This window comes from Achroia grisella, unplaced genomic scaffold, assembly GCF_030625045.1.
Source record: "Achroia grisella isolate CSIRO2021 unplaced genomic scaffold, CSIRO_AGI_Agris_v1 utg4290, whole genome shotgun sequence".
Taxonomy (NCBI): domain Eukaryota; kingdom Metazoa; phylum Arthropoda; class Insecta; order Lepidoptera; family Pyralidae; genus Achroia; species Achroia grisella.
Genome location: NW_026712854.1, coordinates 179,173 through 202,947, shown reverse-complemented (window position 1 = coordinate 202,947; position 23,775 = coordinate 179,173). Strand labels below are relative to the sequence as shown.

At 32.7% G+C, this 23,775-nt stretch overlaps 3 protein-coding genes across 4 annotated transcripts; 2 read left to right on the top strand and 1 right to left on the bottom strand.

The window, feature by feature from the left end:
- Positions 1-1,868, bottom strand: LOC131844924 (mitotic spindle assembly checkpoint protein MAD2A). 2 transcript variants are annotated; one of them, XM_059193921.1, is made up of 3 exons: positions 1,633-1,868; positions 1,412-1,558; positions 1-556 (listed from the first exon to the last, which is right to left on the bottom strand). In XM_059193921.1, the coding sequence occupies exons 1-3, from the start codon at positions 1,700-1,702 to the stop codon at positions 150-152; spliced, it is 624 nt and encodes a 207-aa protein (XP_059049904.1). In that variant the 5' UTR covers positions 1,703-1,868; the 3' UTR covers positions 1-149. The 2 variants fall into 2 exon arrangements, with proteins under 2 accessions (XP_059049904.1, XP_059049905.1); XM_059193922.1 differs by having other exon boundaries at positions 1,645-1,708.
- A 206-nt stretch (positions 1,869-2,074) lies between these two features.
- Positions 2,075-4,175, top strand: LOC131844922 (SET domain-containing protein 4). Its single transcript, XM_059193918.1, has one exon. It carries the CDS (start codon positions 2,410-2,412, stop codon positions 3,784-3,786), a length of 1,377 nt encoding a protein of 458 aa, XP_059049901.1. The 5' UTR covers positions 2,075-2,409; the 3' UTR covers positions 3,787-4,175.
- A 1,904-nt stretch (positions 4,176-6,079) lies between these two features.
- LOC131844926 (iron-sulfur clusters transporter ABCB7, mitochondrial) lies at positions 6,080-23,079 on the top strand. Its single transcript, XM_059193923.1, has 14 exons — positions 6,080-6,239; positions 6,337-6,442; positions 9,786-9,916; positions 11,258-11,465; positions 12,122-12,288; positions 13,101-13,230; positions 13,721-13,869; positions 14,621-14,795; positions 15,285-15,442; positions 17,133-17,296; positions 17,836-17,965; positions 19,052-19,180; positions 20,832-20,978; positions 22,287-23,079. The coding sequence occupies exons 1-14, from the start codon at positions 6,084-6,086 to the stop codon at positions 22,497-22,499; spliced, it is 2,163 nt and encodes a 720-aa protein (XP_059049906.1). The 5' UTR covers positions 6,080-6,083; the 3' UTR covers positions 22,500-23,079.
- The last annotated feature ends 696 nt before the right edge of the window (positions 23,080-23,775 follow it).

Sequence of the window (23,775 nt, the reverse complement as noted above, 5' to 3'; positions counted from 1 at the left end):
TTGAACTTCACTTGTTTCTACTGTCTGTCAATGTGTTAAAACCATGTATACATACATTACTATCATTTCAAAATGTATTAATTATCATAAATATTACCCGTGTTTACATGTACCATACATATAACACTAAAATTATAAAATGCTAGAGATTAATCGAACAATTTATATGTAACAACAGTCTCCATTTTATGTAAACTAGTTGTGAAAGACTTCAATTGTACGTTCTGAGCATTCGTAATAGTTATGGGTTCTGCTTCTGCCCATTTCTCAGGTATATCACAGTCTGTTTTAGCGTGCACCAGAACATCAAACGAACATCTGCGATCTAAGAATGGAAGGTATGATATTGTTGCTGCGACTTGCAGCATTACATCTCTAATTTCTTGTTGGATCTTCTTCAAATCCTTAGTGCCTACTGTTTCGTTCTTTTCCTTCGATAATGTGGCGTCACCTTCTTCATACTCGACTTTGAAGTCCCAGCATTCCAGCACTTCTTTGTTAGCAACATCTAGTATAATGAGTGACAGTTTGCTGACCTTCTTGTTCACTATCCATTCTGAAATAAGAGAGTAATAGTTTTGATAAAAATGAAAAGGATAGATTTAATGTTTGTGCTAATATTTAATTCTAGAATAATAATAATAATAGTTCCGCAAAATAAACTACATATGTACTTTACTATATTTTGTATTACATGCATTGAAGTCAAATAAATAAAAAGATATTTTCTATGCAAGATGCATTTTAATTATATGATATCACTCAGAATAGGGGTGGGCAACCTTCAGTGTGGCAAATTTTATTGTGCCACTAGTATAATAGATATTAGAATTTAAAAAAAAATCATTCGTAATTATTTTCTGCAAACATTCATATTGCATGGTTGAACAAGACACCAACAGTGAGTGATATAAAAATTGCTTCAGTTTACTACCATTTTATTATTAATCTATATTGAAGGGCTAAAATAGAAAAAATAAATCCAATTATAGAAATACTTGGTGGCTTGTATAAACTTTTTTATCTGGCCTCATGTTGCTTAGAACATTTTCTCATGTGAACATATTTTTACTACGGAATTTATGTTGTGTTGTTGTTATATGTGTTGATTTGATACCTTGGGTTTTATTTATGTATAGGATATATATAGTACAGTACAGGTATAAATACTTAATGGTGTTTAATACATTAAATTCATATAACACAATGAATGGATATTGAAATAATGGTTATTTAATAAAGTGATTAACTCATTAGCTTTAATTGAAATATAAAATTGATTTTAATCCAAATTTATACAGTTGCAACGGAATATAAACTTGGATATGTATTATTTAACAAAATAAAGGAGAAATTAGTTCGGTTTTATTTAGCCACTTAGATTTGATCGAGTAACAAACATGAGACATACCTTCACTTTGTGTTAAAAGATTTGTTAGAAAATTTTTAATTTGCGAGTCTTCAGACAATAGTAGTGTAATACCATAATGCTGTTCAGCTTTAAAAGTTTCAGCCGGATACAGACCTCTTTGGAATAATACTGAATTCATAGCAAACTCTGAAAAATTACCAAATTATTAGTACAAAAATTAATGAACAATAGTGTGATAGTACTTTGCATTTTTTACTTACTAAGATATTCACATATGATTTGTGCGGAGCCTCGGAGGGTTATAATGTTTTTGGTCTGTTGCTGTGACATTTTACTTTATTACAGTTAAAAAAATGATAAAAAAATAAAATAAACGTTAGGTAAAAAATTAGAAACAAAAACAAACGGTTACGAATTTAATTTTGAAGGAGAAGTGGGGAGATGTGACAGTAACTGTATGGCGTTCTAAAACAAACACGTAGTATTGTTGTAACGAATTTTTATAACTTATTGAAAAGTAATAAAAAAAGATAATTCTTATTTAATAAATGTAATTGATTATTCTTATAAAATCATATTTTGAGATTACTTTTGGATAAAATAAAACAATATGACTATAATTGCGAATAAAATAATCGCAATTTTAGAACGAAGATTATATCGATTTTGCGTTTTGAGACTTTATAATTTATAAAACCTAGCTCAATTTCGTATAAAAGAAAACATTAAGATTAAATATTTGTAAGAGGATCAAGAAGAAACTAGTGCTTGAAATAAATTTACTGTAGTAAAACTGAGGTCTTTACTATTCTATCAGCATATATTAATTACGTCGGCCCACTAAACAAAACGCAGAATGTGTCAAATCAAAAGTCAAAACACCACGATAAATTTTTATATCGTTCATCGTTGTTTATTTTGTTTTTATTTTAATGTTTTTATTTTTGTGTAATTAATAATTATCAAATATCATAATGAGTGACAAATAAATGTAAATGGAAGTCTTCGAATGTATACGGTAAAAATACAGCTCAATTATGGGCCGTACACAGCGGAAGAGAAATCGAAATAAAATGCGAAATTTTCGTACATGTGACGACTGTAAGGAAATTGTTTTCTTCAATTCTTGGCTGGCCAAACAGGGGATGCGACGGAATAATAAACTAACCCTGGCTGTGTTCGATGACACAGGACGCGGAGTACTGACGAAAAAGAAGATAAAACCTGGAGAAGAACTAATGAATCTACCATTAAATTTAACAATCAACGTTACTACTATTCTGATGGATTTGAATTTTTGTAATATATTTTTAGAAAACACCAAACATTGTTTACAACAATATAAGAATTCTGTGACATTTCAATCGTTAATGGCGTTATATTTGACATATTTAAAGGTTCAGGGTTCAAAAAGTGAATGGTTTCTATACTTGGAGAGCTTACCAAACGAATATACCACACCATATTTTTTGCGAGGTGATATATTAAATCATGTGGACACTGATATATTAGCTGTGATCTCTAAACAAAAAGATATTATTAATTCATCATATTATATTTTTGAAGAAATTTTAAATAATACTACAAGTAATGATGTAATTGTAAAAGAACTGAAAGAATGTTTTACGATGTCTATTTATGAGTGGGCCTATTTTACGGTGAATACACGATGTGTTTTTATGGATTTAACCAAAGTAATCGATTTGAAGAATGTACAGACATCTATTTTAAATATTATATGTGATAATACAAAAATATCATTATGTCCGTATTTGGATATGATAAATCATAGTCCTATTGCTAGGAACGAGACAAAATTAGTTGTGAGTAGGAACATAGAAAATATTAGAGTAGCAAATTTGAACCATGTCTTATTTGCAGACGTATGGTTTTCGATTTTTACCAAAAACATTTTTGAGCCATACACGCAAGTATTCATATGCTATGGCGATAGTCATAATCTGAAATTAATTACAGAGTATGGGTTCTATCTTCCCAACAATGAGTTAGATTATGTATCATTCACTTTTGAAAGTGTGGACACCTTTTTAAGGTCTCAAGGGATCAAGTTATCGAATGATCAAAATATATTCATAAACAGTCATGGTTTAAATAAAGATCTATACATCGATTTGAAAGGCCTAAGTTACAATTTTTATGGCTTATTAATGGTTGTAAAGTATTATTATAATAAAACTGTTGATGTCGGTAGATTGCTGTACTCAGCGGCTATATGTTCCAGTAATAGAGACTTGAATGACATTATAACACCAATGGTTAGAGATAAGTTAATTAAGCTTAAAGAATCTGTTAGTAAATTAGAGACTTATGAGAATCAATGTGTGATCACCAGTAATTGTATAGCTCTCATGTGTCAGTATGTTGTTATACTTGAAAAGTTTATTAAATGTTAGAATGTGTCTTTTTATTTTTATACTGGCTAATACCCATGACTCCCTTTACGTAAACATTTAGAAAAAAAATATCTACTACTTTGAAGAAAATCTGATGTTGCAATAATAATTACAAATTTCCTCAACGCATCCCTTATCTGCTTTTGTGTGAAAATTCATTATAATCGATTCAACAGTTTAGGTGTGAAACTAAGAAAGTAACTCACTTTTGTCAGTTAATATTTTTGTTTCATAAACGATTAAAAGAGAAACTGACAGACAGAGCTTCTCTTATACTCATTTTTATATTGTACGAGGAATCGAACCCGCACATCAGAATGAGCGCGTATATTAAACCGTTGCACCACCGAGGTCGTACGATGTAGCAATGTATCCTATATATGTTCGACCGTAACAATATCTCTCATGAAACCATAGTGGCTAATTTTAAGCTTAGGCAGGTACAGCATTCAGCAATTCTTTTTAAGCATGATAGGACACAATAGTCGTGGGCCGCCATCGCAACGAGACCGTTCACCGTCGACGATGAACTAATTAAAAAAAAGTCTAAATTTCGACTGGTTTACATCGTCGTCGAAAAGACTATTTCTTCACATAAACAATTGGTAAACGTAAACTATGTAATATTGTTATCTGTGACGTAAACGAGCGAATGTCTACCGATTGACCATGTCAGAGCGATAGTCTCGGTCGGCTCACTAAACGACGAGACGATCGCGACGCGACGCAATGAACTGGTCAACCAGTCAACGAAAAACTTTGTTTATGTATGAACTGTAAACTAGTTTAATTGTTCGGTAACAAAAAACAGTTAGTTAATTCAACGCCCATATCCTGCACTAACGATACACGATTGCGGGGCACCAGTGAAGGACCGTAAAATTAAAGATCAAACGAACTTACCAAGTGAAGTTCGATCATAATTATGTGACAGCTTCATTCTTAGCGATTTGTGTTTACATATTGTAGTAGTATTCCCAAGCACCAGCCTCGCACGGTAGTTTATAGTTTTTTTTTTATAAAAATAAAAATTAGTTCATTCAACGCCCATATCCTGCACTAACGGTTCACGATTGCGGATCACCAGTGAAGGACCGTAAAATGAGCAGGTCAGTTAGGCCAATGTGGCAAATTCACCGGTCATATTTATCATTATAGTCACCAGGGGCGTCGATATGATACTGTGCCTACACTTGTAATATTTCTGTCAACACTCGACACCCTTCCATTAGTACCTCTCCACAAAACATAGATTTAAGTTAAATGTAAAGCCAGTCGAGAAAGTCTATGTCTCGACTCCGCGTCGACTGTACACGTTTCTATTAAGCCACTAAATGTACAATAAATAGTACAATTATTTCACCTGTATACTCACTATCTAGATACTACAATATACAATATATTGTAGCGACATCTCATCACATCATTTATAACGCTACAGTGGTGAGAGGATAATCATGGTACTACAGTACAGTACATTGCTGGCATGCTAACAATCTCCTTTTCCTTCCCTCTTATGTAATCCATATTTGTGCATCAATGAAAAACCAATCGTGTAAATGTATATACCTATATAGATTTAAATTTGGTATTGGTACACAAGGAGAACGAGATGAACAAATAAAATCTTAAAATAGAGTATGAACACATGCATTTCGTGAAATTATGAAATACAAATTTGGGGACTTTACTTGTTTTACGTGGTATGCTACCATTAAAAATAATTTTTATCAAAGAGCAATAGCATTTGTAGAAAATCTAGCTTACCGGCTCTATCAGTGCTTGCGGTCATAAATTCAAATAACAAGGTAGTACGGTCACAATTGGAAATAGAAAAAATAAATTTATTACTTGTGATCCTAGTTGCTACTATTATATTTAAATGTACGTATTATCTATCCTACAATGATCTATGCTATGAATCATTTCATTTACATTTTTATAAACGTTGAATAAACAAGTTTCATGTTGTTGATGTTGTGATATATTATGAAAATAAAATAAAATATTAGTTCTATCTATGGCTTTCTTAACTAAATGTGAGTAAATAATTTAAACTAATCAGAAATTTCAGGATAACTCATTGATACCATTTAATGATAATATTCACTACGTAGTAAACCTACTTTTTATGATTTTGTAAATAAACTTCAGAATTTAAATGTTGATTGAGTGTAAGCAAGCTGGTATCCCTAACCATTTATAAGAAGTAGATAGATGTTATATTGTAAAAATCCCCTTATAATTTGCAAATAAGAAATGTCAAATTGAATTCCTTCACTTGTCAGTCAACCACTATGGCGGCCGCTCTGTTGTCAAACAAAACATTCAATAATTTAATAAAAAAACATTATAAATTTAATAAATCGTATTGTATCACTAAATCACTAGTTATAAATAACCCCCAGTTCAGTTTAAATTGCAAACAATGTGCGGCCGCAAGTCATTTCAGGGTATGTTGTAAGAAATTAGTATTTCTTTGCATTTATATTTTATTACTGCTGTGTTATTGTGAAAATACAGCAATTTATGATGTTAATATTCTTTTAGTATTATTCTACACCAACCCCAAACAGTGCAGTGAAGGCAGACCCAGCGAAAAATGTTTTGGCGGCAGTTCTTGCAAACAAACCAAAAACTGGAAAAATACCAGTTGGTAAGTTGAAATATTTATCACTATCAATATATTGATAGGTAATACTTATTAATGTTTTAATTGAATATTCAATGTTTTTAAAATAATTACCATTATTTTGTAATTCTACCATGTTATGTAATATTGCTCTTGACCTTGTATCTAATAATTGGTAGTTTTCTACTATCTGTAGCAGATAAAATAAACTTCGCAATCTGCCGACTGTATGACGCTGCACAATATAAAATATATTAATAATATATGCCTCAATTTTAGTATTATGATTATACTACTTTTCTTTCATATCTGTATTTTTTTTTAACTTTTTTTCTTGTTTCATTTGTTTTTTGAGATTGAATATATAAATAGTCTATGCTCAGTCTTAAGATACACTCTATCTTCAAGTTTAGTTTCATTAAGATCTATTCAGCTGTGAAAGTACCAAACATGACTGACAGAAACTTTTGCATTTATTGTATTAGTTATTTCAAAGTTTTATTAACTTTCATCATAATTTGAATTACAATAATAATTATATTTATACAGCATAAGTTTGTTGTGTACCTTGTTTATTAAATTGTAAGATTATTTTGCAAAATGTATCTTCTTAATATTACAATTTTCATTTCTTTGATGGTTTGATTTGTTAATAAGTTTTCTTCTTAATTCATTTTGACTAAATTCTGATTTGACACTGGCATTCAGACATGTATATAAAAATAAAAAAAATCTGTATTATCTTAAAACAAATTGTGGTATTGTAACATCTCCCAATCCTTATAGAGATACATATACTCCAATATACATTATAAATATAATTGGAGTGTCTGTTTGTAATATTGAAATAACCGTTTTAGCTAAATGCATAGGAATATAAATGCAGTACATACACGAAAATAACAATTTTCGTCTGTCTGTTTGTTCTGGCTAATCTCTGAAATGGCTGGACCGATTTTGATGGGACTTTTATTGGCAGGTAGCTGATGTAATAAGGAATAAATAAATAATTTTAGAAACTAAAAGTTGAAGTCCTTGCGGATGAAGTTGCAGGGAACAGCTAGTTTATTATAAATTTCTTTTCCTATAAATGGTCACTCATTTTAATTTTTATTAAAATAACTATTTGTATTAAACTTTTTAACATATTATGTAAAGTTTGAAGTTTACAAATAGCATACTACGCACAAATACATAGCTATAGTCAGTGAAACATCTTATTTCTTACTAATGTTATAAATGCAACAGTTTGTGAGTATGGATGTATGTTTGTTACTCTAACATGCAACAACTATGAATTTTTTTTATTGAAACTGTACAGTAATATAGCTTATACACCAGAATAACACAAGCTATAATTTAAAATGTTATATAAATTGGGCAAAATATAATGTGCAATGTCGTACGTACATAGTACAAAATATACTTTCTTCTATTTAATTCTTTAATTTAATGTTATACTTGGCACTAGCAACACACATTATAACACAAATTAATTTTCTGTTCCATTCATAATAATCACTATGTTGTTGACATTAGAGTTTAAAATGTCATGTTAGCAATACATGTTTAGTTAGTCATAAGTACATTCAGTCATGGCATGGTTTTAGCAATACCACAATCATTGTAACTCTATTGTGTGTGTATGTGTGTGTGCTCAACACATAAATGGCCCAGATGAGTGGCTATAGCTATATATGTAGAGAATAGACAATTTACATTTATACTTTTTTTTTTGTTCAGATTTTACCATTTTTACCTTTAATTTCTTCTGTTGTGCCATGTATGCTAATTTATAACACACATATGACATTTAGTGTGAAATAACTTTAATAGTGCAATAAGCTTAGTTAAACTTTAGCATTATTAATGTACACCTTGTTTATGGTTATTCACCAATGCACAAAGATTTATACACTTTTTTTTTATTAATATAATTTAGAGGAAATTTTTATGAGTTGAGTTTGTATGTTACTGATGAAGTAATAAAATACATATATAATTTTAAATAATAATAAATTTATACCTTCTTCAATGGATAGTTGGATGCAATCCAAACAAGCATAAACTATATGTCAGGAGTCAGTTCCTTCCCAAAACATAAGGAAGACTGATTAAAAATCTTAAGATTAACACAAAAAAGTTTAGGAAACTTAATTATTTGTATTCACACAATATGGTATTTTGTATTCACACATTTCAACTGAATAATGTAAAATTACAACAATTATTTAAAAGAGCATCACGCAAGTTTCTGGCTTGTTCTTTTTGTAATGAGACCGCTTTCTGAATGAGTGATAGATAAAAAATATGTGATGACTATTCAAAAGTGTTTAAATGTAAGTTTAATGAAGAATTTTCTATTCTATTCTATTTATATATTCTTCATCTCTATAAAACATTATCAGTAGGTAAGTAATATAGATTATTAATTATTAAGAAATAATCTGAATTCACTGCAATAATTCCACTCCTGCTAGTAGAAGTTACATTTGCAATCTTGGTACGAAATTACAGAACCGACATTATGGCGTCATATCCGTTTTGCCGTTCACGGAATGGTTCTGACTTACCAATTTACCATCATGCCTTAAGCATGTTTGTTATTTGGATTACATAAAAATACTGTTTAAATATTTGTGCACATGTGATTGACCATATGTATGAGTATATTAATTATTTAGTTGCATATCAGGGGCGTAGCTACTGCCGTATCAATTATACGTGGCCCCACAACGTGCGTAAGCAAAAATTAACCAAATTAACTTCTCAATTTTTTTTTTATTTTACATATGGAAAATTTAAAATAAAAGTTTCTTTTTGTCCCTCAGCAGCTAGAAAGGATTTAATAAATCAGTTTGCCGTAAAAAAGGCAACGAGAGTGTATATTTAATCTGAATTGTTTGTAAAAATTTTGAAAAAGTGACAGACAATTATGACGAATAAATATTTCTTCTAATTCTTTTAATTTTATGTATTTTTTTCTTTTGTGATAAATCTTTACCCTTCGTAAGGGACCGCAATTTTTTTTACGGGGTCAAGGCACGCTACGTTTCTGTTGCATATACATTAGTTTCTATTTGTTTTCTTCTAAATCTTTTAATATTATGTATTTTTTTTTCTTTTGAATTAAATTTTTTTCCCTTCGTAAGGGACCGCAGTTTTTTTTACGGGGTCAAGGCACGCTACGTTTCTGTTGCATATACATTAGTTTACATTTGTTTCTGTTCATTAGTGTTGCCATTTTTGTTACTAATACTTGGTTGAAATGCAGTATCCCCGCACGCACTCCTTGTTTGTCCGCTTCTACCTTTTCCATAACTGTCATCCTTCCACAAAGTCCTGATGTTGTATCTCCCATCCTTAGGTATCCAAAAAAGAGACTGCTTTCACCCAGGTGCGTCTGTTTTGTCCCGTGAAGATATAAGCTTGGATGATGCGAAGCCGGTCACGGGTGCAGACATGGTCAGGGGCATGCTGGAGTATGTGTGGCCCAGGGTGAGTATTATATTATATCTTTTAATTAGGTACCTAATCTATACATCTATACATATAAATAAAATTAAAGTGTCTGTTTGTATTATTGAAATAACCGTTTTTTACTTACTACATGCATATATTATATAATATAAATACGGTACGGTACATACACCAAAAAAAATTGGATCTGTTTGTAATATTGAATTAACCGTTTTTTATTACATGTATATGAATATAAATGTGGTATATACACCAAAATAACATTTTTTACAATTCTTGTCTGTTTGTTCCGGATAATCTCTGAAAATGAAAATTTTGACCGGACTTTTTTTGGCAGGTAGCTGATGTAATAAGGAGTAACGTAGGCTACTTTAGAGATTTTAGAAAAATAAAGTCAAATTCCACACGAACGAAGTCGTGGGTACAGCTAGTATAACATACACTAAATTACAGTTTTTGTAATCAAAGTTATCTAATTTAGATGACATGAGGACTTACTGTAAGGATTGTTGTTTAAGCATATTTATATTAGTGTAAAAGTGTACAAATAAATAAATAATAATATATAATAATAATCTCAGGACAATTCACACAGCGCCATCTAGACCCAAGTTAAGCTAGCTAGAGCTTGTGTTATGGGTACTAGATAACTGATACATATACATAGATATTTTTTTTGTAAATACATACATATTATACATAGAAAACACCCAGACCGATACAAACAACATACTCATGGATACAAATGTTTGTGCCGTGCGAGGAATCGAACCCGCGACCATCGGTCGTAAAGCGGTGTGCTTGACCGCTAGACCACCGAGGTCGTAAAATATATTGATATCCTAGGATAATTCACACAGCGCCATCTAGTCCCAGACTAAGCAGAACTTGTGTTATGAGTACTAGAAAACTGATATAAATATAGAGATAGAGGGAAGCGAATTGTTAGTAATGTGGACTCATTACCCCATTACTATACATACATTACGCCAAGTTGACCTCCACGCGGATCCCCCTGGAAACCATCGTGACAAATACCTGGTGAATTTGTCACTATGAGCTAACTGACCTGACCTCATGTTTAACCAGTCATTCTCCACTGGTATGCCAGCGTAAACCATTAGCGCAGGCGTACTATTAACATTCATAACAAAAAAATACATACATACAACATGTATGTATGTATTTTTTTGACAACTACATATTATACATAGAACAAACAGTCATACTCGTGAATACAAATGTTTGTGTCGTGCGAGGAATCGAACCCGCGTCTCAAGTAAGTCGGTCCGCTAAACCGCAAGACCACCGAGGTTAGGATAACATAATATATATAACAAATATACTTATATATTACAGGACAATTCCATGATAAGAAACCGGGTCATGCTCTCCTTGTCGCTCCTGTTCGGCGCGAAAGTGATGAACGTATCCGTCCCGTTCCTGTTCAAGTACGCAGTCGATGAGGTGAATCAGATCGCGACCACGCCCACCGGAGACGTGCTGCTGGGTATGGCGACTGTACCGCAGGCGTTGGGAACTACCGCATTCAGTTTACTGCTCGGATGTAAGTTTAATATAATAATAATAAAAACCTCTTGTTTAAAACCTGTTTTGTACATAAATATTTAAAAACATTATAAAAAACAATTGAAATATATTCACATAAGTCAACAGACAACAGTCTTTGATTTCATACATAATAATGTATAATATATAAAAGAACCGGCAAATACAAACACCTCTATTGCTTTTAACTTTACAAATTAATATTTTTTTTTGCAGTAACTGTATCAGTTTATATTTATTAACTAGCTGTACCCGCGACTTTGTCCGCGTGGACTATAACTTTATTTTTCTAAAATAAAAGTAGCCTAAATTACTCCTTATTATATTCGCTACCTGCCAAAAAAAGTCCCGTCAAAATCGGTGCAGCTATTTCAGAGATTAGCCGGAGCAAACAGACAGATAGACAAAAATTTAAAAAAATGTTTTTTGGTGTATGTACCGTATTTATATTCATATGCATAATATTCGTAGTAAAAAAAGTTATTTCAATATTACAAACAGATACTCCAATTTTATTTATATGTATAGATGTATTGCTAGTATTCTGATCGAATAATATGTCATTCCACATTCCACAATACACAAATAATTAAATTAATAAAATTATAATTCACAATTAAAATGTAATTATATATGTATGTGTAAACTTTTCAGATGGTATAGCACGAGGAACAGCAGCGGGTTTCAACGAGCTACGTAACGCAGTGTTCGCGAAAGTGGCCCAACATTCAATACGGCGACTCGCCTGCAACGTATTCACGCATCTACACAACTTGGACCTCAGTTTCCATTTGGGAAGGCAAACCGGTGCCTTATCTAAGGTCATTTTTACTAGTGGTCGAAATTCGACCATATTGTAACATTCAGTAACACTATAGACAAATAATATTAAACATAAACAATATTAATCTATGCATTTGACCACAGAGTTCAATAAAGAAAAGAGTATATAGGTGTCAAATACACGGTAGTGTGTGTAATGTTTTTTTTATTGATTTAATGTATTATGTATACATAATTAAAAAAAACCATTCTACATTCTTCCTCTATATAAACGAGAAGTGTGCGAAATTTCATATATACTTCACCGTCAGCGCAATTTTTGTAAAAATGATGATATGGTGATGATGATAATGGATTGGCCAGTGGAGGATGATAATGAGGTTAGGTCAGTTAGCCCATCGTGACAAATTCACCATGAATGTATCACGATGGTCCTGGGGGAACAGTGTGGAGGTCAATCTGACATGGTACATTGCTAGTAGGTAATGGGGTTATTTTATATAGATAATATGTAAGATCCACTAATTATGAAGTTGCTCTTTTAAATAATTTATTATTACTTTACATTTTTAAGTTTAAGTGTGTGAATACAAACCACCAATTAGCACTAATTCTATTAAATACTCAAATAGAAATAATATTGAATATATAACCAACTGGTTAAACAATTAATAAGAGGAAATCAGTCATATGATGACGTGAACCCTAGCAAATATATCTACATGTGTACAAAAAATGTATCTATGTGTTTATATCAGTAGTCTAATACCCATAATACGAGCTCCGCTTAGCTTGAGACTAGATGGCGGTAAGTGAATTGCCTTATGATATTATATGGTATTGTTTCCAGACAATTGATCGTGGTTCACGTGCCATCAATTTCGTGCTATCTGCCATGGTGTTCAACATAGTACCCACTATATTCGAACTCAGTCTGGTATCCACGATCCTAGGGCTGAAAGGCGGCCTCGCGTTTGCAGGTAAAACTAAAAATGTCTTATTCACAACGACGGGTAACTTTTAAATAACTTTATTTTATTAATTTAGTTTTATACATATATTCTATATAATTTCTAAACATGCATACAGATTGATAGTCACAAAACAGTGATTCTATTTTATTATAGTTGTGTTATTTTATGCGAGGGTGGAATCACCACGGCCAGCAGAATGTGAGGCACTGTAGTAAAACCACTATACTACTGAGATCGTTAACATAATATTTTTTTTCGGACTACTCTAATGCTGTTGGCCGCAGCTGGCGTTTACAGCATCACCGGACGATAGTGGGCTAGTGCAGATGGCACTCCAATCGAGTGTAGGAACTTATGGAGTGCCTGAAGGCCAACTCCCATCTGACGGGTACGACTTTAGTCTGATGGCATCGCTAGGGGTTCGAACCTCGGCTCAGGCTCGTAATTTTGATTCCCGTTTGAACTGTATAGGGAAAAACTTGTTTGTGTGTGCCAGGGCTGGCGTTTGGGTGTGTGGGTGTGTACGCAGCCTTCACACTAGCCATCACGCAATGGAGAACAAAGTTCCGAGTGTTTATGAACCGCGCCGAGAACGAAGCGGGGAATAAAGCTATCGACTCGCTCATCAACTACGAGACCGTCAAGGTATGATACCAGATAATAGCCGAACGTTATGTTATGAAAAAGGTTATGTACTTTTTTTATAGAGTTGGACTGGAAGTCGAGATTTCCCACTTGTGTCAAGATCAACATCATCATATTACCATCACATCACATAACATTACCATCAACAACTGTTGGCCAGCGTGCCCTACTAAAGCAGATTTCAGTGACTACAACGCCGTCTAGTATCTGACTAAGATAACGAGACATGAATGAATTAAAACATATGAATAGTAAAGATTAAATCCAATTATAATATCAATCTGCAGATTTTGCCAAACTGAAGAGAAAACGCCACTAAACATCCTATGTGGATGTAGCCCACTCATGCATAAACGAAATATCTCCTTTGGAAAGTTTACACTCTATCACCCACCCATTGCTTACGTAAACACGGAGCGATGGAGCGTAATCATCATCTAGACTCCCCTACCTCCCATGTCATCCAAAAGACCCCCCCCCCCACCACCACCACCACCACCACCACCAAAGACATAACACCACACCACCACCACCACCACCACCACCACCACCACCACCACCAGAACACATACGTTCCACGTTCGAGTATTACGTGCTTACGTAATACTTGAACAATACCATAGAGTCATAAATACAAATGTTTGTACCATGCGAGGAATCGAATCCGCGACCGCCGGAAGTAAATCGGCGTGACCTCAAAATTGACACAGTCTAATACAATATTTATATTGTAGGTATATTTGTGTTTTAGTATTTCAACAACGAGAAATATGAATTGGAAAAATATGACACGAGTTTGAAGAAGTACGAAGAGGCTTCTCTGAAGACGGCGTCCAGTTTAGCGCTGCTGAACTTCGGCCAGCACGCTATATTCAGCGGCGGTCTCAGCATCATCATGATAATGGCTGCCAATGAAATCGCTAAAGGTATGACATTTCATCATCATCATCATCATCATCATCATCAGCTCACTGCAGTCCACTGCTGGACATAAGCCTCTCCCAAGGCACGCCACTGGGCACGATCTTCAGCCCTCATCCAGTTACTACCCGCAACCCTACGTATGTATATGCATGGGCGTTATATGCAACTGTTATGACAGCCTTGGTAGTCTAGCGGTTTAGCAGACCCCTTGAATTCCGATCGTCTCGGGTTCCATTCCTTGCACGGTGCACACATTTGTATTCATGAGTATGATTGTTTGTATCGGTCTGGATGTTACATATGTACATATTTAGAAACAGAAAATATCTAAGTATTTATATCAGTTCTCTAGTACCCATAACACAAAGTCTGCCTGCCGTGTGACTAGATGGCGCTGTGACTGAAAATTGCAGTGGCAGTCAACATTTTAAACGGTCGGATTTTTGTCCAATGACGTTGTGAATACTGACATTATTGTAATACTTCATCAGGCAACATGTCGGTGGGCGACCTGGTGATGGTGAACGGGCTACTGTTCCAGCTGTCGATTCCGTTGGGCTTCCTCGGGTCAGTGTACCGTGAGGTGCGGCAGGCGCTCATCGACATGCAGACCATGTTCACGCTCATGACCGTGCAGTCCAGAATCAAGGTACACAAACACCTCCATAGCTGCCTTCACCCAGGAAAGAATGTGCATGTAAATGTAGGCAATTTGAACTAGAAAGAACGCGCTACCAATGAGCGCATTATTACGGGTTACACATAATACGGGTTCTTCAATCGTGCGAGCTTTAGTATCCGTGCCTTTTTGTATCTTTTAATATGTAGGATCTGAAATGATGTTCCAGATTTAGCTCTCTCGTCAGGTAAGTTTTGGTAATGAAAATAAAGATTCTTCTTAATGTATGCGTGTATATTTTTAGACGGCCATGACAATACAGTTTTTATAGAGAAAAAAGCATAGACAAAAAAAAATAAAGCATATAGGTTGGAGAATAGTGTTGACAGCATATAAAATGGATCATGCCCCCGGACGTTGAAAACTTGCCTTTCAACAAGAAGTGTCGATCAGAGGGCAAATCTTGCTGAATGATCTTCTGACTACGCCATTAGGAGTCTTCACATCCGCAACGCGATTAATGCCATCGGTCCCGGGATAAACTGCAACAATATCCATCTTAAGGGAGGCAAATTGAAACAGCTGAATAGTTTGGTGCTTGTGAAGGTCCTCCTTCACAAAATACACACACACTGTAAATCTGGTTCCTTAGAGTACCATTTGCTCCATTGCTGTAGTTCACTGACAAATGAAATGAAATTGTTTATATTGTGAGGAATGTGGTGTACACAGTGGTTATAAAATGGATACATATAGTTCCACACAATCCGCCTTATGTGAAGATATACAAAATTATATATTGGTTATGCTTCTGTAAATAGGTAATGTTTTTTTTTTCATAATTCCATCTATTTGTAATATTTATTAATGCAATAAGGTGGACATCTGACTATAGAGCAAAAACATAATTATACAGTAATTGATAACTTATAAATCTTAAATGTATCATTGAAAAATTTAATCTGTGGAATAAAGAAATAAATTTAAAAAGTGAAATGTCTCGATTGTGTGTTGTAACAAGAATTTTCGTTGCTTCTGTTATTTATTTGGAATCAAAACATTTTTAACACGTTAAAGACCGCATGCCTACCGGTGGGTCACTCCGCAACGAAAATAATTTTACACGTTGGGAGCGGATGATCACCCGTGGGCACTTTATTGAAATAAATCTAGGGGTTAAATAATATCTACCTCCAATTATTGTACACTTAAAACATATTTAAAAAATATTAAACGTAATTAACAATAAAAAATATATGGGGACATTGTTAAAACAACAATGTTAAAGTAATTCCGTTGAGTTTCTTGTCAGTTCTTCTCAACTGGATCTGTATACTGAACTGGACGGTATAGAAAAAATCTTATCTCCTCTGAAACGGCTTGACCGATTCTCATGAAATTTTGTGAGCGTATTGAGTAGGTCTGAGAATCGGCTAACATCTATTTTTCATCCCCCTAAATGTTAGCGGTAGTCCACCCCTAAATTTTTATTTTTTAAACAAAATTTTTAGTTTCTATTTTTTTATGATACAACATACAAAAATACATACAATCCTAAATTATGTCCCCCCTATCCTAAATCATCAACCCCTATTTTTTTATAGCGTTATTAATTTATATGGTAAAACAACGTTTGCCAACTAGTTATGATATAAAAATTTTACATTCATAAGAGGCTAATATATCCGAGATGAATAAATGATATTTGAATTGGTTGCAGGAGGTAGATAAAGCGCCGCCCCTACTGGTGGACACGAAGACGGCTAGCATCGAGTTCAGGGACGTCAGCTTCAAATACATCAACGGGAAGCCGATCTTCAACAACCTGACTCTGAACATCCCCGCGGGAAAGAAGATTGGCATCGTGGGTGGATCAGGAAGCGGGTGAGTTAGCATATCTTTAAATAATGCATGTTGCCGATACTATACTCTTTATATATACATCTATACATATAAATAAAATTAAAGTGTCTGTTTGTAATATTGAAATAACCGCTTTTTACTAGCATCTCTCTATTTACATGCATATGAATATAAATACGGTAATTACACCAAAATAACATTTTTTACAATTTTTGTCTGTCTGATTGTTCCGGCTAATCTCTGAAATGGCGGGACTTTCTTGGCAGGCAGATGTAATAAGGATAAAGTTAAATTCCACGCGGAATGAAGTTGCATGTACAGCTAGTGTATAAATATAACTTACTACTTTTTATAATTTGACATATTCTAAATCATTACATAGTATCAAACAAAGAGGCTATTGCTGTCTGTCTGTCCCTATATATGCTTAAATCTTTAAAACTACGCAACGGATTTTGAAGCGGTTTTTTTAATAGATGGAGTGATTTAAGAGGAAGGTTTGTGTACCTATATAATATTCTATCTATAAAAGTTATGTTAATTTAAAACCATGTTTGCAGGAAATCAACACTGGTGCGGCTACTGTTCAGATTCTTCGAGCCACAGTCGGGTCAGATATTCATCAATGGACAGAACATAAAGGATCTAGACTTGGCCAGCTTGAGGAAGGCAATTGCCATTGTCCCACAGGTAATAAACATTTTTATTATTATCAGAGTATACATGTATACTGTTTATATAATGTTAAATAGTCGTAATTAAAATCATTTGAGATTAATAATAATAATAATAATAAAAACCCTGCAAAAAAAAGGTGAGAAAACAAAATATACCAAGAATAATAATAATTATTATATATTTGTTCAAAAACACAGTACAAAAGATAATAATTAAAGCGTAGTAGGTATGATGTGTTTTGCCATAAAAAAATTATGTCCAGCGGACATTAAAAATCCAAATTATTTTAACTTACATTGTTTGATTAATAAAATATTATATTTTAAGTTACTACTTATTATATACTTATATACTAATATTTGACGACCTCGGTGGTCTAGTGGTATAGCACACCGCTTTACGACCGATGGTTGATTAATAATGAATGATTGTTTGTATCGGTCTGGGTGTTTTCATGTATAATATGTATGTATTTACAAAAAAAAAAATATCTATATATCTTATCTAATAACACAAGCTTAAAAAATGGGTCTAGATGGCGCTGTGTGAATTGTCCTGAGATTATTATTATTATTATTATTATATATCTTTTAATCGTTAAAAAACAAGGTTTTGTCCAAAAAAAAAAATCGGGTTGGGTCACCCTTTTCAGGTCTGACGAGTATACATATAAAAATTTCATCAGGTTCGGTTAAGCCGTTACGGTGAAGGATGGCAATTGACACTATTGACACGAGAATTTTATAAATCGGATAGATATATGTATAATTTCCCTCTTAACAAATGTCTCAATTTGTTTACATAAATATTTCAGCTCAGTGCAAGTTTCCGCATGTTTTTAATTCAAAAAATTCAAAAATCATTTATTCATGTAGGACATTTTAGCCGCTTAATTTAAATTTTTTCCCTACTGTCCAGTTCGGTATATAGATCCAATTGAGAAGAACTGGCAAGAAACTCAATTGAATTACTTTTTTTTTAAACCATATTATATATTTAAATTATTAAAAGTAAGTAGATTGTGCTGTAAGAAGTTGCTTTTTATTAGCATATTTTTGATTATTTCTTTTTTATTATTATTCATTGTTTCTCTACCAGGACTGTGTTCTGTTCCACGATACGATATTCCACAACCTTCACTACGGGGATCTGAACCGGCTACCCGAGGACGTGTACAAAGCTAGCAAGATGGCAGAACTACACGAATCTGTTACCACTTGGCCCAAGGTAATTTATTCAAATTCAAAATATCTATTCAAGTAGGTCTATTACAGAATCTTATGATATGTCAAATCTAGAATGAGAATCGTGGCAGTTTTTATATATTGTTTTATCCATATTCAAAATATGATGTTCTTTATATACATTTTGTTTTATATCACTTCTGTGACTGCGCTCTGCTATAATAAACGTCTCTATATATCTCTCTATTTACATTCATTATTACTAAAGTAAGATTATTAATTTATTCAGTAAAATGACATTTCCAATGTTGCAGATTTCTAGTCCCAAATAAATAGTGCTGTGGTAGAATCGAGTTTTAACAATTAAAAGTTAGTCGAGATTACATTTTTTTTATTCAAAATCAAATTGCCTTTATATAAATAAAAATTCTAGTGTTAATTCCTCTGAATCTCTGTATACATTTTTTCCCAGCTTTTGTAATAATGTTATAGTGAGAAATTTTAATATTCTGGTAAGGTACATATTTCTAAAATAGTATTGTTTAATACGATATGTATTAAATATTTAAAATTAAAAAAAAGCTTCCCTAATAAAATAAAGCATTAAATGTCTAAGTCTATTGATCGCCGGACATCACTATTGTGCGGGTCACTTTTTGTATCAGTGACAGTTGCACTTGTCATTTTACACTGGAATTAATAATCGTACTTTAGATATTTTTATTATGGATGGTAATGGAATGGTGCACCCGTCTTTTTTTTTTTTTTTTTTATCAGGAAAATCCATCAATATATATATATCCATTAAGGAATGGATATTAATTTATAAAAACCTTACGACTATTCCTTATAAATATCGTTCAATAAATAATAAACCCTATGAAAATATAATCGATGGAGGTCACTTCATACTAAAAAACAGTTTCTGCACGCCACCACTATAAATAGTTATTTCATCAATCCTCCACCCTAAAATGTCACCTGATTTTACACATAAAATATAGGTCATATTAGATACTCGACTGTAACATTATTTAATAATTATAATTTATTTTGTACTAGTTACATCGTGACAAATTCACCAGGAATTTATAACGATATTTATATGCTTGTAATGAAAAACATTGTATTTCAATATTACAAACAGATCACTATACTAACAATCCCCTTATTTGATCATATTAGATATAATTAGCATACGCATGCATATTTAAAATCGAATTTATTCGATTAATATAATCTTTAATGTTAAATGGTCGTGTGGAAAAGATAGTCATGTCAATTTGACATACATCTGGCTAGAAGGTGGGCCGGGTCAATTCTAATATGGTCGAGCGCAGTGATGGCTGGCTCATTTTCATACTCGTGAACGAGTCCGTAGGCAAAACTGGTCTGCTCTTATCACTACGATGATTTAATCTTATTGCATATTTATATTTGAAAAAATTAGTGCTTGTTGGTAGTTTGTATTCACACGTTTCTTGTAAATGTAAACTTACAATATTATTTAAAAGTTTGAAATAATTTTTGTTTGTTATATGATAAACAGCTTTCCGAACGAGTTATATAAAAACAAATTGTTAAGACAAAAGTGCTTAAATTAAGTTTATTTGAATAAATGATTTTCTATTTATATTATATTGCTATTTAATAATAACAGTATATTATATATTTATATCTTACATATATTACAGGGTTACGAAACTCAAGTGGGAGAGAGAGGTCTGAAGCTTTCAGGCGGCGAGAAGCAACGTGTGGCGATCGCTCGGGCTATCCTTAAAGACTCGCCGATCATCGTATTCGACGAGGCCACTTCGAGTCTCGATTCGCTCACCGAACACGTAACTAACAATCTTTATATTTAAACCATGTGTGGAACTCGTTGATTTGCTATATAAAATTAATATCATTATTAAAAAATAGTGGTTGGTGGCAGATAGCTGAACATTTAGGAGTCTATGTGTTTTTTAGCTATAAAATAAACTAACTGATCCGGCAAACATTGTTTTGCTATATAAATTAATATTGCTGTTATGTTATGTATAAAAAATAGGGGTTGTAGATACAAGGGTGAAAATTTAGGGTTTTAATAATAGCCCCAGTGGTCTAGTGGTTTTGTCATTCTACCAATCTTTACATTCAAACTATCTGACCCGGCATACTTTGTTTTGCATATAAATTAATATCGCTTCCCAAATAAGGGTTGGTGGCACCCTTCTAGGGTGAACATTATTTAGGAGTCTATTTTTTTTAATCATAAAAAAAAACTAAAGTTTGTCCAATAAATAAAAACAAATACGGCTGGCCCTTCCTTATCACTTAAGGGTATATATAATAAAGATACAGACTTACCGAATATACATGTAGAATTTTATCAAAACTGAAGCTCTTTCAGAGGAGTATGTCCACTAACACTAACACGAGAATTTTATATATTAAATAACATATAATATATATTTAATATAAAAACATATTCTATAAAAATTTCAGCCTAATTACTCTAGTCAATTTTATGTAAAATCTTAATACGCTTATTGTTGTCGCTGTCATAATTATATATATTATCGTTCTGTATAATATATATATAATGTAGCGACATAAAATTGACCAAATAATGAAAAATATTTAATGACCTAACCCAATAAAAGTTTCATCGTTTCATCTTCAAAAATAACGTCACTTCCACATAACACCCATTATAACCCTTCTATCGCATTCAAAAGTAGCCTATATCCTTTCTCAGGGTCTAGACTAACTGTGTAGCAAATTTAATTTAAATTGGTTCAGTAGTTTTGGCGTGAAAGCGAGACAGACAGAGTTACTTTCGCATTTATAATATTAGTAAGAATAATTCTTAATAGAAAATACAAAGTAAACATAAACTGCTAGCTGACCAACTGACTTCGTTTGCATCAACTTATTTTTATATATGTATCGCCCAATTCACATAGTATCTTTTTAAATTATTTTTAGTTATTCTGATGTATAAGCTACATTATTGTAAGTTTCATCATTCAAAATTCGTTCAGTAGTTTTTGCGTGAAAGAGCAACAAACATCCATACTCGCAAACTTGCGCATTTATAATATTAGTAAGATAAAACTATATGGCCAGTATGTGAGCAACATTTTATTTTGATTATATTTCAGGCAATCCTTCAAGCGTTGAAAGCGGCAACGATCGGCCGAACATCCATCTGCATAGCTCATCGACTTTCCACCGTAGCGGACGCCGACGAAATCCTAGTCCTCGAGAACGGGTCCATATCTGAGAAAGGCAACCATAGAGATCTCATCACTAATCCATCGTCACTCTACTACAGATTGTGGGAGAAGCAGAACAAAGACGCAATACCAAAGTGAGGTGTCCAAGTGATATTTACGGATCTTGTTTCGCCGGCGAGATGCGGCAAACATTGAAATAAGTTCGCAGTGATTTTGATACCGATTTTTGACTGTACCTCATATGAGAATTGTGAGATCATACGCGATGTTTACCCGGGTCTTGTATGTTGTTTTTTGAGCGAAAAACACCAAATAATTAAGTAGAACAATGAATACAAAAGTACATAAAAATTGCATTACACAAAATTAATGAAATTAAATCGGACTGTTTAATGTGAAAATTATAAATAAAACGGTTATTAATTTACTAGCTATACTCGCGACTTCGTCCGCGTGGAATTCAACCAAATAATTAATTAGAAATTTTTTCTAAAATAAAAGTAGCCTAAGTTACTCCTTATTACCAATAAAAGTTCCGACGAAATTGGTCCAGCCATTTCAGAGATTAGCCGGAACAAACAGGCAGACAGACAAAAATTGAAAAAAATGTTATTATGGTTTATGTACCGTATTTAGATTCATATGCATGTAGTAAAAAACTGTAATTTCAATATAACAAATAGACACTCCAATTTTATTTATATGTATAGATATGTATAGATGCCTGTATTCTACTGTAATTGAAGTACTAGATAGTCCTATACAAACGTTAGGAAAAGAGCTTATTCCTTCTTAAAAGTACGGCAACGCCGAAATTCCTCTGGTGTTAATCATTTACCATCAGGTGAGCCTCAAGATTGTCTCTTATGCTATAAAAAAATCGCAAACACTAAAATGATCCGTTAAGATTGAGAATTGTTGATAGCATCATTAAATTATTGAGTATCATCACTACATAGCATAAAACAAAGTCGCTGTCGCTGTCTGTCCGTCCCTATGTATGCTTAAATCTTTAAAACTACGCAACGCATTTTGAAGCGGTTTTTTTTAATAGATAGATTCAAGAGGAAGGTTTATATGTATAATACATGTACACCCGTGCGAAGCCGGGGCGATTAGTTAATATATGATAAGACCTCAAAATGTTGTAATGGAAACAATAAATGTTTAAATTGAGATAAATCGTGATGAGGGAAATTAGTACTAATTTGTCAGATATCATACTTCATAATAAAATGCTTCAATAGACGACGTATTTTCTAAATTTTAAGTGATATAGTCTTATTATTGTAGTATATTATAGTGTTATATTTTAAAGAATGAAATTCTTTATTTTTCATATCTACCTTCACGCCAGGTTTATACCGGTGTGAGCAGAGAAGAGTGCCAAAGGTTATATTATTATATTTATTGT

Excerpts from the sequence above, each read along its gene's own strand:
- LOC131844924 (XM_059193921.1), bottom strand. The coding sequence starts at position 1,702 with ATGTCACAGCAACAGACCAAAAACATTATAACCCTCCGAGGCTCCGCA. Across the intron at positions 1,559-1,632 it reads AATCATATGTGAATATCTTA|AGTTTGCTATGAATTCAGTA; the intron begins GTAAGTAAAAAA and ends GTAATTTTTCAG. Across the intron at positions 557-1,411 it reads TCTTTTAACACAAAGTGAAG|AATGGATAGTGAACAAGAAG; the intron begins GTATGTCTCATG and ends CTCTTATTTCAG.
- LOC131844922 (XM_059193918.1), top strand. The coding sequence starts at position 2,410 with ATGGGCCGTACACAGCGGAAGAGAAATCGAAATAAAATGCGAAATTTT.
- LOC131844926 (XM_059193923.1), top strand. The coding sequence starts at position 6,084 with ATGGCGGCCGCTCTGTTGTCAAACAAAACATTCAATAATTTAATAAAA. Across the intron at positions 13,231-13,720 it reads AGGCGGCCTCGCGTTTGCAG|GGCTGGCGTTTGGGTGTGTG; the intron begins GTAAAACTAAAA and ends TGTGTGTGCCAG. Across the intron at positions 20,979-22,286 it reads TCGATTCGCTCACCGAACAC|GCAATCCTTCAAGCGTTGAA; the intron begins GTAACTAACAAT and ends ATTATATTTCAG.